The 13362-nt window shown below is 57.9% G+C and overlaps 2 protein-coding genes across 2 annotated transcripts; one reads left to right on the top strand and one right to left on the bottom strand.

Annotated features, from left to right (window-relative positions):
* Positions 1 to 2529: 2529 nt before the first annotated feature.
* ATP6V0B (ATPase H+ transporting V0 subunit b) lies at positions 2530 to 9130 on the bottom strand. Its single transcript, XM_068199150.1, has 8 exons — positions 8985 to 9130; positions 5936 to 5984; positions 5341 to 5424; positions 4831 to 4908; positions 4187 to 4256; positions 3796 to 3847; positions 3223 to 3413; positions 2530 to 2848 (listed from the first exon to the last, which is right to left on the bottom strand). Exons 1-8 carry the CDS (start codon positions 9049 to 9051, stop codon positions 2825 to 2827), a joined length of 615 nt encoding a protein of 204 aa, XP_068055251.1. The 5' UTR covers positions 9052 to 9130; the 3' UTR covers positions 2530 to 2824.
* Positions 9131 to 9341: 211 nt separating this feature from the next.
* Positions 9342 to 13182, top strand: DPH2 (diphthamide biosynthesis 2). Its single transcript, XM_068199116.1, has 6 exons — positions 9342 to 9532; positions 10969 to 11081; positions 11202 to 11422; positions 11615 to 12253; positions 12367 to 12552; positions 12643 to 13182. Exons 1-6 carry the CDS (start codon positions 9386 to 9388, stop codon positions 12771 to 12773), a joined length of 1437 nt encoding a protein of 478 aa, XP_068055217.1. The 5' UTR covers positions 9342 to 9385; the 3' UTR covers positions 12774 to 13182.
* The last annotated feature ends 180 nt before the right edge of the window (positions 13183 to 13362 follow it).

The raw sequence follows: 13362 nt of genomic DNA, 5'->3' as shown, positions 1-13362 counted from the left end.
CGGGGCCGCGCCCGCACGCCGGCTCCGCCCGCCGCCGCCGCACCGGGCGGGGCCGCCGCCGCCGCCGCCCGCCCCGGAGCCAGGAGGGCAGTCCCGCAGGCACCGAGGCCCACGGACGCGGACCCCACGGATGCAGACACACTCGGGGGTGCACGATGCCTCCGGCTCCACCACGGGCTGCTCAGCGCTCGGCCCCAGGCGCGGCAGCGGGGACCCTGCGAGCACCTCCGGGACACAGGCACAGGGTGTCCCGGCCTTTCTTCGTTCCCTTGCTCCTTGCTGCCGGAAGGCAGCGCTTCCACGGACCCACCTGTGGCGACTCCCACGCTCCCGGGCCGTTGGTGCTGGCTCAGCGTCCTTTGCAACCTATTTGTGGCTCCTTCCCCACCACCACCACCCTTTCTATGTTTCATTGCGAGGAAACACTGTGAATCTCACTCTCCTTACCACAGTGGCATCGGTGAAAGATCGTGGTTTGGTCCCACCACAAGTTTGGCCCGCCACAAGCAGTTTTTGCTCTGTCTGCAGCGTTTCCCTTCTGCCACCTGCTCAGCTCCCTTCCCCAGCACTTGGGCCTGTTTAGAGCACCCCTGTCCCCCGAGCCCCCTCCTCCTCCCATGCCTGGCTACTCACCCAAGTGAGGGCTTTCCAGCTCCCTTCAGCAGACAACCTTTCAGAAGAGAACTGAACGGCAGCTACCCAGCCCAGCCCTGTTCCACCACCCCTGCAAACAAGCCCTGCTGAAAGCAGTCCAACTTATGCCTCCAGCTCTTGGTTTGGCTCCTCAGCAGGTGGCATTTTTCTCATCAATACCTACACATGGTTACCAAAATATCTTTTAACTCCTGCTGCTTCTTCTAGGTATAAGATCCTGGAGCCTTGTTTAAGCTTTTTTTCTCTGCTTGAGCAGCTGGTGTTTAGCAGGTGCTTAGTCCAAGGCCTGGAACCCAAGCGTGCACACCTAGAACCACAGGGCGTGCTCACCTTATCACTGCTGGCTATGGTAGGCAGGCTATGGGTCACCCTGAGAGCAGCCCTGATGGGTCTCATATCCTTGTAAGGAGCCTGTGGGCCCATTCCCCTGCCAAAGCTGTGATATACACAGGCAGGATTGGGAGAGTGGAAAAGCATCTCACAGAGGAACGTTTCTGACAGCAGATGCCTTTCTATCTGGGCAGGGCAGGGCAAAGCCCCTCCCTGAAAAACAAGTGGGCGAGTCTTTCAAGACAGCTGCTAACCAGGAAGATGATTAACCCATAAAGAAGCTTTTCTAACTCCAGCACAGCGCAGCCTCTCCAGCCCCAGGCGTCTCCTTCCTGAGCTTGGTGTAGGTCTGATGAAATGGCTCTGCAGCCATTCCCACACAGAATAGGGCAAAAGTCTGCTCACACCAGACACTCTTTCTTCAAACCGGGCAGGGCCCAGTTTGTGTCCTGCCACTATATAGATCTCACACTGCTCCTGTGAGAGCCTCCAGCCCCAGGGGACATCCAGCACAGCTAGCAGGAGCAGTGGCTTGGTTTTCCCCCCCACAGCTGTCATGCACCCAGGGCTGAAATATACACTGCAGCCCCAAAATTCATAGGACAATCTGGAACAGAGGCAGGAGAGCAGCAGATCTCAGAGAGGTCATGCAGAGGCAGCTGCCCTAGTTCAAGGGCAAGAATCAGCAGGCTCCAGCAGTCTCACTGCTGCCTCAGCCTGTGGCATCCACATGGGAAGAGAGAAGGACAGCTCTAAGAGAGCATCTGCTCTGAGACAGCACTGGAAGATCAGTGCTCTCTTTCTGAAGGTATACTGGTAGAACCTTGTGTTGGATACAGCAGATGCAGCAGGCTCCAGGCTCTCTGCAGAGCACATGCAGAAGGACCTTGTTCTTTCCTTCCCCCAAGCAGCAGATGAGCTGCAGGTCCAGCTGTCTACAGCCAGCTTCCCCACACTATTCAGCACAGCCAGGGACAGGGAACAGAGCCAGCATAAAGCATCCCCACCCCTGGGACCTCTGCCTGGACAGAGGGACACTGCAGACTGGAGCCCCAGCATGCAGCCAACAGTCACACCAGGGAGCTGCTGGCTGAAGGATGTCCTTTGAAGGGGCAAAAATTTCACTTGTCTGCCCTTCTGGTGCTCCCCAGCTGCACAAAGGGGCTACGGACTGTGTACACCCCCCCTACACTAAGCTATCTGGATGGGAGGTGAAAGGCCCAAAGCAGCTTGTGTTGGGCTCACGTTGGGCTGCTAGGAGCCTGGCAGAGGCAATTCAGAGCTGCCTGCTGCCTGTTCCAACAGCCTTGTACCTGCTCCAGGCAGCAAGGCACAGCTCTGCGTTCCCACAGCCCAAAGAGGGTGGCTCTTGCAGCCTGAGAAAGCAACAGAATTAACCCCACACAGTCAGGACACCACCAGGCTCCTGGAACAGGACAGGGATTTTGCCAGAGGCACAGAGAGGAATCTCTCAGCACTGGGGCATCCCAAACCAGCATTTGCTCTCTGCAAACCTCCCTAGCATGCACAGGGAAGAGAAAGAGCTGGACAAGAACCATATTTATTTCACTGACACAGGATTGCACCGATGGTCAATTCTACACACTGGGGATGGGCAGCAGCAGGGTCCCACAAGCTGGGCCAGGCTGCTGGGGGCAGAATTCACACAGAGAAATTTGTTTCTTCCAAGGGGCCGACTGATCTGCAGGACGGGGCTCTACGTGGTCAGGCTCCTGCTGCCGATGCCAGGAATCTCCCACCCCAGTCAAGTATAGAAACATTAAATAAGTATATACAGAACCTCTTGGGGTGGGCTGGAACAGGCTGAGTGCAAGAGGGCTCAGCCCATTTTTACTTTAGATGTCTAGAAAGAAAGAAGAGAGGTTAGGTTGTGGCCCACAAACCCCAGCTCACACCCCAGTCCCACCCAAGCACCCCAGGATCATCCAGAAGCTGCAGAGAGCTTATCAGTCCCACTTGTAAGACATGAGTGTCACACAAGGTGCACGCAAGGTGACACTCTCGGTGACAGAGGGGCCATCAGAAGGGTTCCCAATGTTGCAATAGGCACAGTATGCTCTGGGAAGAGCTGTGCCACCCCAAACCTTGTAAGCAGCCTCCCCATCCCAATGCAGAAGATTGTGCTGAAACCCAGGTGTGTCTCCCTGGGCCAGGAAAGCATCCAGGGTGACAGCACCTTGTGCTCTCTTAGGCCTGGTGGCCTCAGGAAGCAGGTACCTGCAGGATAGCAACGATGACCCCAAACAGCCCTATGGCACTGCCAAAGATTTCCACGATCAGGATCTTGACGAAGAGGCTGGCATTCTGGGCATCAGCCAGGGCAGCCCCGCTGCCCACGATGCCCACACAGACGCCACAGAAGAGATTGCATAAACCCACGGTCAGACCAGCTCCAAACATGGAGAAACCTGTGAGAGAGGAACACTGCAAGAGCAGGATGTAACCTCCTCCCACCTGCACCCAGGACATGCTGCAGAAGCTCTGTCTCAAGGTGACAGAAGACCAGGAGCTGCCAAGCCCCAGCAACACCCTATTTGGGGAGCAGGACTGCTCTGAGGTGTGCCGCAGCTCCCACAGTGCCAAGCCACTGCTCCACCCAGGGGAGGAACAGTACTGCTGCTGGTCAGCACGGCCTGCTGGGTGCAGGGGGACCTTGAGAAGGTAAGTAAAAAGCTGCCTTTTGGCAGAAGAGTCACATGTCCTTCAGACACCAGCAGCAGACCACAAGTGGGTCAGAGTGGGGGTCAGTGCTCACCACAGCAACTGCACCAGTGACCCAGAAGTCCTTACCTGCGTGGTAGTTCCTGGCTCCAATCTCTTCTGGGGTGACTCCATTGAAAGGCTGAAAGCACAGGACCTGGGTTAGTGACAAGTCTGTAGTCTCTGGAAAAGGTACCCGTCCCTGACACAGCCAGAGGCAGCCTCATTTTGGACAGAGCCAGTCCCTGATTCCACATCAAGGCTTCATGGAATCTGCCTTGTGTGTGCTCTCCCAACCCTCTCTTCATCACAGGCAAGGATCACTACACAGACCAGCAGTCCAGGGGCTCCCAAAGGCACAACAGTGTTCCAAGTCCCCACAGGCTGCCCCTCACAATACTGGCCCATGACCAGCTGCCCATCCCCACCGTGGCCCCGAGGCTGGCACAGGGATGGCACGGCAGCCCAGGTGCTCCCATACCTCAGCCATGTTACTGATGACTATTGCCATGATGATCCCGTAGATGGCCACGGCCTCGCAGAAAATGATGCTGTGGGAGAAAGGCAAAGCCTGAGCACAGCGTCTCAGTCAGTCTGACCAGTAACCCGGGGGAAAGACCCTGCCTCAAGGAGCCCTTGCCACTTCATGCCCAGCCAGCCAGACCCCTCCATAGCCATATGGGAAGCTACCCACTGCTTTACTTTTGAGCTAGGGGGAGCTGCCAAACACAAAGGCTGGATGCTGGTTCTGCTGTGGCACCTGAGTAGGCTGCAAGGATCCTGTTGGAAGCAGGCCTAGGAAGCTCTGCCCTTCACCAGCCTGTTTCTGCTCCTTGTGGAAGGGTTGTGCAAGGAGAACCCTTGCCTAGGCAGGATGTGTGATCTCAGGGTGTTTGTTTTGAACACACTGGGCTCATTCACAGTGTGATATCACACAGTGACCCTTCAAAACAGCACTCTGGCTCCTTTAGGGCTCTTTGTTTTGAAAGCAAACAGCATCAGCAGCTCAGCAAGGAACAGTCTGCCAGCAGCACCCAGCTAGAGAGCAGACAGAAGTCTCTTCACTGGGTTGTGACCTGCCCCACTCAGGTGCAGCACAAGAACTAACCCCAGGTCTGTGCTTACCTCACCAGATTCTTTGTTTTGATCCGCGGGGCTTTGACTCCACCACCAATGATGCTGGAGCCCGTGATGTAAATCCCCCTGCAGCAGACAAGGGTGGTTGGTGGAAGGTCTGGCACTTGCAGAATTCTATACAGAAACCAGGATCTTTCAGCTGAGCAAAGAATCAGGCATGCAGCTGGGGGACTGAGCACTCAGCCTAGTCACTCTCAGGGTACAAGTGGCCCCAGGCTGCACCCCTACACCAGCAGAACTGCTGGGGCACAAGAGCCACCATGGACAGCTGGGCACAGGGGTACAACTTCCAGAGACTTCCCTGTCTTGCCACTGCTGCCTGTGGGCTGGTCCACCCAGACCCCCCAGCAGTCCAGCAATTCAGCCCCACTGGTGTGGTGACCCACAATCCTACATGTATGCATTGTTCTACCCTGCTGTGCTGTGGGAAAACTGCAGTGTATACACAGCTACTAAGGTGGGACAGCAGGAGAATGCTGAAGAGCCAGTCCCACTCACCAGGCAGCTCCCACCACAGACAGGGAGATGGCCAAGCCAATGCCCAGGTTGGACCACATGTAGGGTGAAGTCTCCGTCAGAAACCTGGAGAGGAAGAAATGTCCTGAGTTAGCACAGAGGCTGAGCCCCCATAGTCACACCACACAGCCTATCCCAAAACAGGTACCCCTCCACCAAATTATGAAGCCCAAGATGGGTTGGGCAGCCAGATAGCAGGACATGAGAACGGGCAGCCAGACAGCAGGACATGAGAACCTCTGTCTGCCAGCCAGAAACACAAGACCATCACCTGCACGGATCAAGATCTTCCTCCCAAACCCTCACTGTGAAGCAGAAGCCTGGGCTTGGAGACATGGAGGGCAGAGCAGCAATAGCTGCACCAGGACCTCGTACGGAGCCAGCCACAGGAACACAGGGGCTGCATCCATCCCACCTCCCGGGGAGCAGAGGACCTGCTCACTGTAGCTCTTGTTCTCCTGTGAGGCAGTGACCGCTGCCCATCACTCAAAAGCAAGTGCTGCTCCTGGGAGGCACTGCCAGCACCACTTGCCTCCTCACACAGCCCTGAGGATGCCTGAGTTTACAGGGAACTCACCAAGCCACATCGAAGCGGAAGCCCAGGTCAAATATTGTGTAGCAGATCCCTGGAAAGCAAGAACAAGATGGAAACCTCCAGGGAAGCACCAGCTGGATCCAGCACTGCCAGTTCCTCCCCCACCTGCTAAGCCTCGAGGTAAAGGCCCAGGAGCACAGCACAGCATGAAGGAGGGTTACTGGGAAGACTGGCTCAAGCATGCAGAGCTGTGGGGCACGGTGTCCCCTCCAAATCGTACTCCTGTGATCCCAACACTTCCACATCAGCACAGGACAAACACCCTGGGCCTGAGATACTGTCAGACCCTATCCCAGTCTTGCCCAGAAGATGATCACGGTTGTTGTCACACCCATTTTCTATTCCCTGGCCCTGCTGAGCACCCACAGACCATGCTGAGCCACAGGGTCTCAAGGGCAATCCACAGCCCTGTGCCCCAGCACGGTCTCCACTGTGGCTCTCCAATGGCTCAGCCCTGTTGGACAGCCACAGCTCCAGGGAACCAGCTGTGAGCTCTTCCCTGGCACAGGAGGGACAAGAGGAGCAATGCTGTGCCCTGATCGACCATCACATGCAGCTACATCACCATCCCATCAGCATTTGTGTTGCTTCCCTGGAGTCCATCAACACGAGAAGCTCCAGCTTTCCTCCAACACCCCCTCTCCAAGGCTGTGGGTTCAAGACATGACTTGTTCTCAGCATCTCCCCCAGGGTAATTTCCAGATAAATTTATACTCCAACACAAGTGGGAGACACCAAAGCATCGTCCTGAGAAACTCAGAAAAGCCCTTCCTTTCCAAGGAGGGCTTGCCCTGCTGTGCTCATCTCCCACCAGGAACCACAGCCAAGAGTCACATTCCTGCACAGCCCAGGCACATGCAGAGGTGCTTGCACCATAATCCTGCCTTACTCTGAACTCCTGAGTGGGAAACTTGGCTGCAGACCAGAAGAGACACTTGCTCTTTGCTGGAAAAGGGAGGGTGACCCAGCCCTAAGGAACTGATAAGCACAGGCATCACAGCACTGTGTGCTCCACGCCAGGCACAGAAGGTGAAGGGACAGCTCTACCATATCTGACTGTAACCAGTCAGTGCCTGTGTGACACTGATCCCGCATCCGGTTGGGAAAAGAGCAAATGGGAGATTTGTGAAATGCACGAATGCAGCAAAGAGGTCACTCTTTATGACGTGTCCCACTGGTCCCTTGCACCCCAGAGTAGCAGCCTGGAAGCAGGGGGTGATGGCAATCTGCCCAGCGGAACTATGGGGGCAGGACCATGCCCTTCCCTGAGCACAGCCAAGACCTGCAGGACAATTCATCCCACTGGAAGGCCTCAGCACTGCAGATCCCTTGCAGCAGGGATGTCTCCAGTCTCGTGTGCTCACTCTTCCATGTACAGCTCAGGTCTCAGCACCCCACTCACCACCCTCAGGGGAGCACACAAGCCCTGTCAGGCAAGCCTAATGCGAGGTGGCAATGCTGATCACTCTTTCTGCCACAGATTTAGGGTGCCCCCCTCCCGTATGGTGACACACAAGAATGAAGAATGGTGCCACCACAGACAGGGAATACAGAGGAAAGCCACAGCCCAGCCTGCATGTCTGGCAACCTTCAAGGATGATCTCTAGTGCTGGGTCCAGCAAGTCTGTTACTTGTGTTTTGGCTTTGCTGCTTGGCTGTCAGAACAGGAACTGAACCCAGCCAGCCTCAGCTGCCTCCACTTCCCAGAAGTGGTAAAAGAAAGCTACAACCAGCTCAGGGCAGGTCCTCAGGGCACCTGTCATCTCTTCAAGAGTAGGTGTAACCTTAAATATGCAAAAGAAGTAGAGTAAAGGACACTCTCCTGTGAGCTCTGACTTGCAGCCCTGAAGCCAGAAGGACAGAAGATAGGGCAGCAGGACTGGAGGATCAAATCAGGGCTTAGGACAAAGACGGAAAACACAAAGAGACACTGCTGCAACACCGCATGGAGCAAGACCACTTCCTGCTCGTGGTCTTCCTCAAAAAGGGACTGCAACAGGGCAGGGGAAGTTAAGAGTAACTGGGCTCAGCTCAGCAGGATTTTCCAACAGTCTCACCTCCAAGAGGGTGAATCTGCACTGGTGTGAGCTACATGATTCAGAGAGCCCAGTGAGGCAGCCCTAGGCCCACGCTGGGTTCACCAGGCCCTGGAAACACGAGGGAGTGAGACACCCTTCAGTCCCGACTCATTCTCTCCCCTCACCCAAACACTGAAGCAACGGCCAAGGTTTCCCCAGCCTCTGCCTGGTTTGTGGTCACTTCATTCTGTGCTAAGAGAAAATAACCACCAGTCCCAGCACAAAATCTACCTGCTGGCCCTAGGGCATTAAATCCATCCTCCAAAAACCCAACACCTTCAGCGGCAGAGCGTGGGCTGCCATGAGCTGCAGCGCGGCCAAGCAGCAGCTCCACCAGCATCCAAACTTGCATGTCCTCTCATGCTGCCACAGCTTGGCCAAGCAAGGCCATCTCTCCAGCCGAGAGACACCAAGCATCAGAGTCTGAAGGACCAGGCTCCTCCTGCCTTTACCTCCCCCAGTCTACCAAAGCCCTGGCCGGCACCAGCACCTTCCTGCTCTCGCACACACACAGAAGCAAATCAACTGCTCAAGCCAGACAGGCTCAGAGCGCGGAAAGCTGCGCATCCGACAGCGACTGGGAGTCGCACGGCGCCGCTGGGGGCTCCGAGGGAGCAGCTACGAGCCCCGAGGGGTGCTGCCCAGGCTGGGGAGCCCCCCAGCAGCACGCTCGGTCGTGCCGTTCACCACGGAGCAGCCCTAGGCAGCACCGCGGCAACCGGGGGCCTGACAACACCGCATCCCTCAACGCCCGGCTTCCTCTTCCACACCAAAGCAAGCCTCCCTCCCAGCCCTCTGCAGCAGAGGAGCAGCCAGCACGGGCACAGGCGGCAACCGCAGCCACCCCTGGGGCCCGGTAACCTCTCCTGCCCCAAGGCTCAGCCCCACAGTCCCCGGAGCCCCCGGAGCCCCCTTCTCCGCGGCCCCGCGCCCTCCCCCGCCCCGGCGCTGACCGACGCCAAGCAGTGTGGTCCAGAAGGCGAGGCCGAGCCCCGAGTAGAGCAGGGCGAGCCCCGTCATGGCGGCGGCGGCGGCACCGGGCGGCGCGGCGGGAGCAGATCGGGCCGGGTCACCTGACCCGCGCGCGGCACGTGACCGGAACTGCAGCGCCCGGACGGAAGTACCGGAACGCCACCGCTGCCACCGCGCCCGCTTATTGGCTGCCCGGTTTGACAGTGACGGGAGAACTACATACCCCATAATGCACCGCGAGCAGCACGTATTTCCATTGGCTGCCGCCCCCTCTCCGCCCCGCTGTGGGCGGGACCCTGGGGGCGGGGAAGGCAGAGCCGAGCGTCCATTGGCCAGCGCCGCGGCGCAGCCCGGAAGCGGGCGCCGGGTGCCGCGTGCCGCCATGGCCACGGCCTTCAGCAGCGATGGGGAGGCCGCGCTGCGGCGGGAGCTGCGCGCGGCCGTGGCGGCGGCACCGCGGAGCGACCTCGACGGCTTCTACGAGATGGGCCGGGCCGCCGCCTTCGTACGGGATGGCGGTTTCCGCAAGGTGAGTGGGACCGAGGGTGGAGCCGGCGGAGGGCTGCGCGCTGCCCCCTCTCCCGGTGCCTCCCAGGATTGTTATTGTTGGGAGGCTGATTTGGAGATCATCCACTCCAACCCTCTTGCCAAGGCAGGGTCACCAGAGCAGGCTGCACAGCAACGCGCCGAGATGCGTTTGCAATGTCTCCAGTGATGGAGACTCCACGACTTCCCTGGGCAGCTCTTCCAGTGCTCTGCCACCCACAGTGTAAAGAACTCGTTCCTCGTGTAAACATGAAACTTCTTTTGTCTTAGTGTATGGCCACTGCTCCTTCCTTAGTCCTGTTGCTGGACTCCACTGAAAAGAGTCTGGCACTGTCGTCTTGGCACCCACGTTAGAGATATTTATAGGCATTAATGAGATCCTGTCCTCGCTCCCGGCAGGAGAGGGTTAATTTCTGCAATAGCCAGGAGGTGGCATGGCCACGACCCAGAGGTTACTCTGTACCACTTCCCATCATTTTTTGGGGACAGGGAAGGAGTCCTTCCCGGTCCCGTCGTGTGGCACGGTCAGGTATTGCCAGCCTTGCATCAAGCACTTGCGTGTGACTCATTTGTCTCTTGTACGTTGTTATTGATAGTGTTGCTGTTATCGTTGGTTTGCTTATTTAATTTGCTGTTTCCAGTAAACTGCTCTGATCTTGACCTGTGATCTTTACCCTTTGTGCCTCCGCTTCTCCGCTCCATCCCGCTGCAGGAGAAAGGGGAGGGGGAGCAAGCGAGTGGCAGCATGGTTTGGAGAGGCTCAGAGGGAGCACTGAATCAGGGAGTACCATTCCTCAACCACACCAGATCTCCTCTCACTGTGCTCTTGTCCAGTCTAAACGATCTCTCCTCACAAGAAAGATGCTTCAGACCCCCATGGGGCCTCTGCTGGACTTTCTCCAGTAACTCCTTGTCTTTCTTATACTGAGGAGCCCTGAACTGGAGACAAGTACTCCTGATGTGCCTCACCAGTGCCAATAGGAGGGCGGGATCATCACTCTCAACTTGCTGGCTACACTCTTGCCAATGTACTCCAGGATCCCATTGGCCCTCCTGGCTGTAAGGCCCTGCCTTTCATGGTCAGTTTGTCACCCACCAAGATTCCAGGTCCCAGGTCCTTATCTGCAGAATTGCTCTCTAGTAGGTCAGCCCCCAGCCTGTGCTGGTGTTTGGGGTTATTCCTCTCCCGGTGCAGTACCCTACACCTGCCCTTGTTGACCCTCATTAGGTTTCTCCCTGCTTAATTCTCCAGCCTATCAAGGTCCTGCTTAATGGTACAGCCTTGCAGGAGTGTATCAGCCACTCCCCCCAGTTTACTATCAGCAAACTTGCTGAGGGTATATTCTATCCATTCTATCCTCTTCATCTCACCCTCCCCAGTGCCTCATTCCCGTCTGCCTCGCCCCTTGTTCCCGCCAGGTCGCCCTGCAGTTCCCTGACGAGCTCCTGGCGGACGCAGCGGAGGTGGCAGGCCGGCTGGAGGCAGTGACCGGGGCCGAGATGTACGTGTTAGGAGACACCACGTACGGCAGGTCGGTGTGGGGCTGTGGAGGGTGTCCTGGGGATCCCCTGCGGGCAGGAGTGGAGCGGTGCCAGGGAGGAGGGAGAGCTCTGTGCTGCTGAGCCTGTCTGACACCGGGTTCTCCTCGCAGCTGCTGCGTGGATGAAGTGGCTGCCGAGCACGTGGGTGCCGAGGCAGTGCTGCACTACGGCCCAGCCTGCCTCAGCCCCTGCAGAAAGCTCCCGGTGCTGCACATCTTCGGGCAGCAGCCCCTGGATGTCGGGCGCTGCACAGAGGTGTTCCGGGAGCTCTTCCCCGAGCGGCAGAGCTGTGTGGTGGTGCTCAGCGATGTGGTCTACGCCCATGCGATGGGTGAGTGCTCTGGGGCAGGGAGGGGAGCTCTGGGACTGCTCTGAGCTCTGCAGAGCTGCCAGGGTCAGACCAAGCAGGCATTCATTCCCCAGACATTGGCAGCTTTGATTTCTGTCTTGTGCCCTGATCTGTTGCACCTTCTCCGTGTCAGGACTGTGGCCAAGTTTTGTTCTCACTCCTCTCTTTCTTCAGGTGAGCTGGAGCAGCAATTATGTCCCGAATACCCCAATATCATCTTCTCCAGGCTGGTGTGTGGAGACCCTCCTGGCCCAGCAGTTCCTGGTGAGGAACGGAAGTTTGGTCGCCAGTTCTTGGTGAAAGCTGCAGGAGGGCTTCAGGACTATGCCATGTTCTATGTGGGAGCTGAGGGCCTTGCCCTCACCAGCTTCATGCTGACCTGGAACCGCTGCCCTTTCAGCTCCTTCAACCCCATCACTGGCTGCGGCCGCCGCGAGACCCTCAACGTCAACCGGGCCCTGATGCGCCGCCTGTACCTGGTGGAGCGGGCCCGGGATGCCAGTGTGGTGGGCATCCTGGTGGGCACCCTTGGCGTGGCGGGCTATCTGACCGTGCTGCAGCACCTCCGGGAGCTGCTGTGCCAGGCTGGCAAGCGCAGCTACACACTGGCTGTGGGGAAGCCCAACCCCGCCAAGCTGGCCAACTTCCTGGAGGTGGACATCTTCGTTCTGGTGGCCTGTGCTCAGAACTCCCTCCTGGACTCCAGTGACTTCTACCGACCTGTTGTGACCCCCTATGAGCTGGAGCTGGCCTGCAACCCAGCCCGTGAGTGGACGGGGAACTACCTCACAGACTTCCGAGACCTGCTGCCAGGTAATAGCTAGAGACAGCTGCTCTTCCAGGCCATCTTCCACCAGCTGCCCTGCCTGTAAGCGGTGCTTGCTCCAGGGTAGATGGACCAGGCTAACGTTACCGTTCCCTGGCAGGGGCCTGTGCGCATGTTGAGCTCCCACCGGCTGTTCCCGCAGCGGAGGCTGTTCCCGATGTCTCGCTGATCTCAGGGAAGATGCGTGCTACCCACCCCTGTGGCCCCCCAACCTCTCAGCTGCCCCCCAGCACCACCCTGGCCTGCAGGGACCAGACACGGGCGCTCGCAGAGATCAGCCCTGCAGGTTTGTGTTGGTTTCATGGTGGGGCTGAGCCCTGGTACAGGGGCAGTGCCACCTTCTTGCTCTGGGTAACAATTCCCTTTCTCCTCCCAGCCTCCTTCCTGGAGTCCCGCAGCTGGCGGGGCCTGGAGCAGCAGCTGGGACAGACTCCCGTCTCCAAGGCTGTGCAGGGCCGACGAGGGATTGCCATTGCCTATGAGGATGAAGGGTGTGAGCAGCCCTGATTCAGCAGCACTGGCACCCAGCCAGGAGCGGGCCTGTGTGGGGCCCCAGGCATTGCCTCCCACTGGGTGTTGGACCTGCGGCCAGCCAGCACCTTGCTGCATGCAGCCTTGGGTCAGCAGTACTGCAGTGAGAGCAGGAGTTGCATGTGTGTTCAGGAATGCCTGTGGCACCCTGAGGCTCGTGGCCAGGGCAGCAGCAGGACCAGGAGAGACAGGCACTTGGCCCAGACCCAGTCTCCGAGGGCTCCTCATCCAGGGCAGCTTTGTCCCTACCTGGAAAGGTCACAACTTTGCAAGAGCTAACAGTGCTGGGACTCGGGGCTTTTGTGGACTACTGCTGCTAACTAAAGCTGAAGAGGATTTGTGAATGAACTGTTTTCTTAGAATAAAACACGGGCTGAGGAGCACAGATGTCCCAAAGTGATAAATGTATCATGGAGCCCCCTGGGGAGCAAAGCGCTGTGTGTCAGCTATCACCACCTGGAGGGAACAGAAAACCAGAACTAGGACCTCTGACAGTAAAAGCACAGGCTGGGCTGGGGTACTAGGGCAAGTGCAGGGGAACTCCAGGCATGAACAAGCCCCTCAG

The sequence above is a fragment of the Anomalospiza imberbis genome, chromosome 9 (assembly GCF_031753505.1).
Source record: "Anomalospiza imberbis isolate Cuckoo-Finch-1a 21T00152 chromosome 9, ASM3175350v1, whole genome shotgun sequence".
In the NCBI taxonomy this organism is placed as follows: Eukaryota; Metazoa; Chordata; class Aves; order Passeriformes; family Viduidae; genus Anomalospiza; species Anomalospiza imberbis.
Note: the sequence above shows the minus strand (reverse complement) of the source record. Positions and strands in the feature narration are given on the sequence as shown.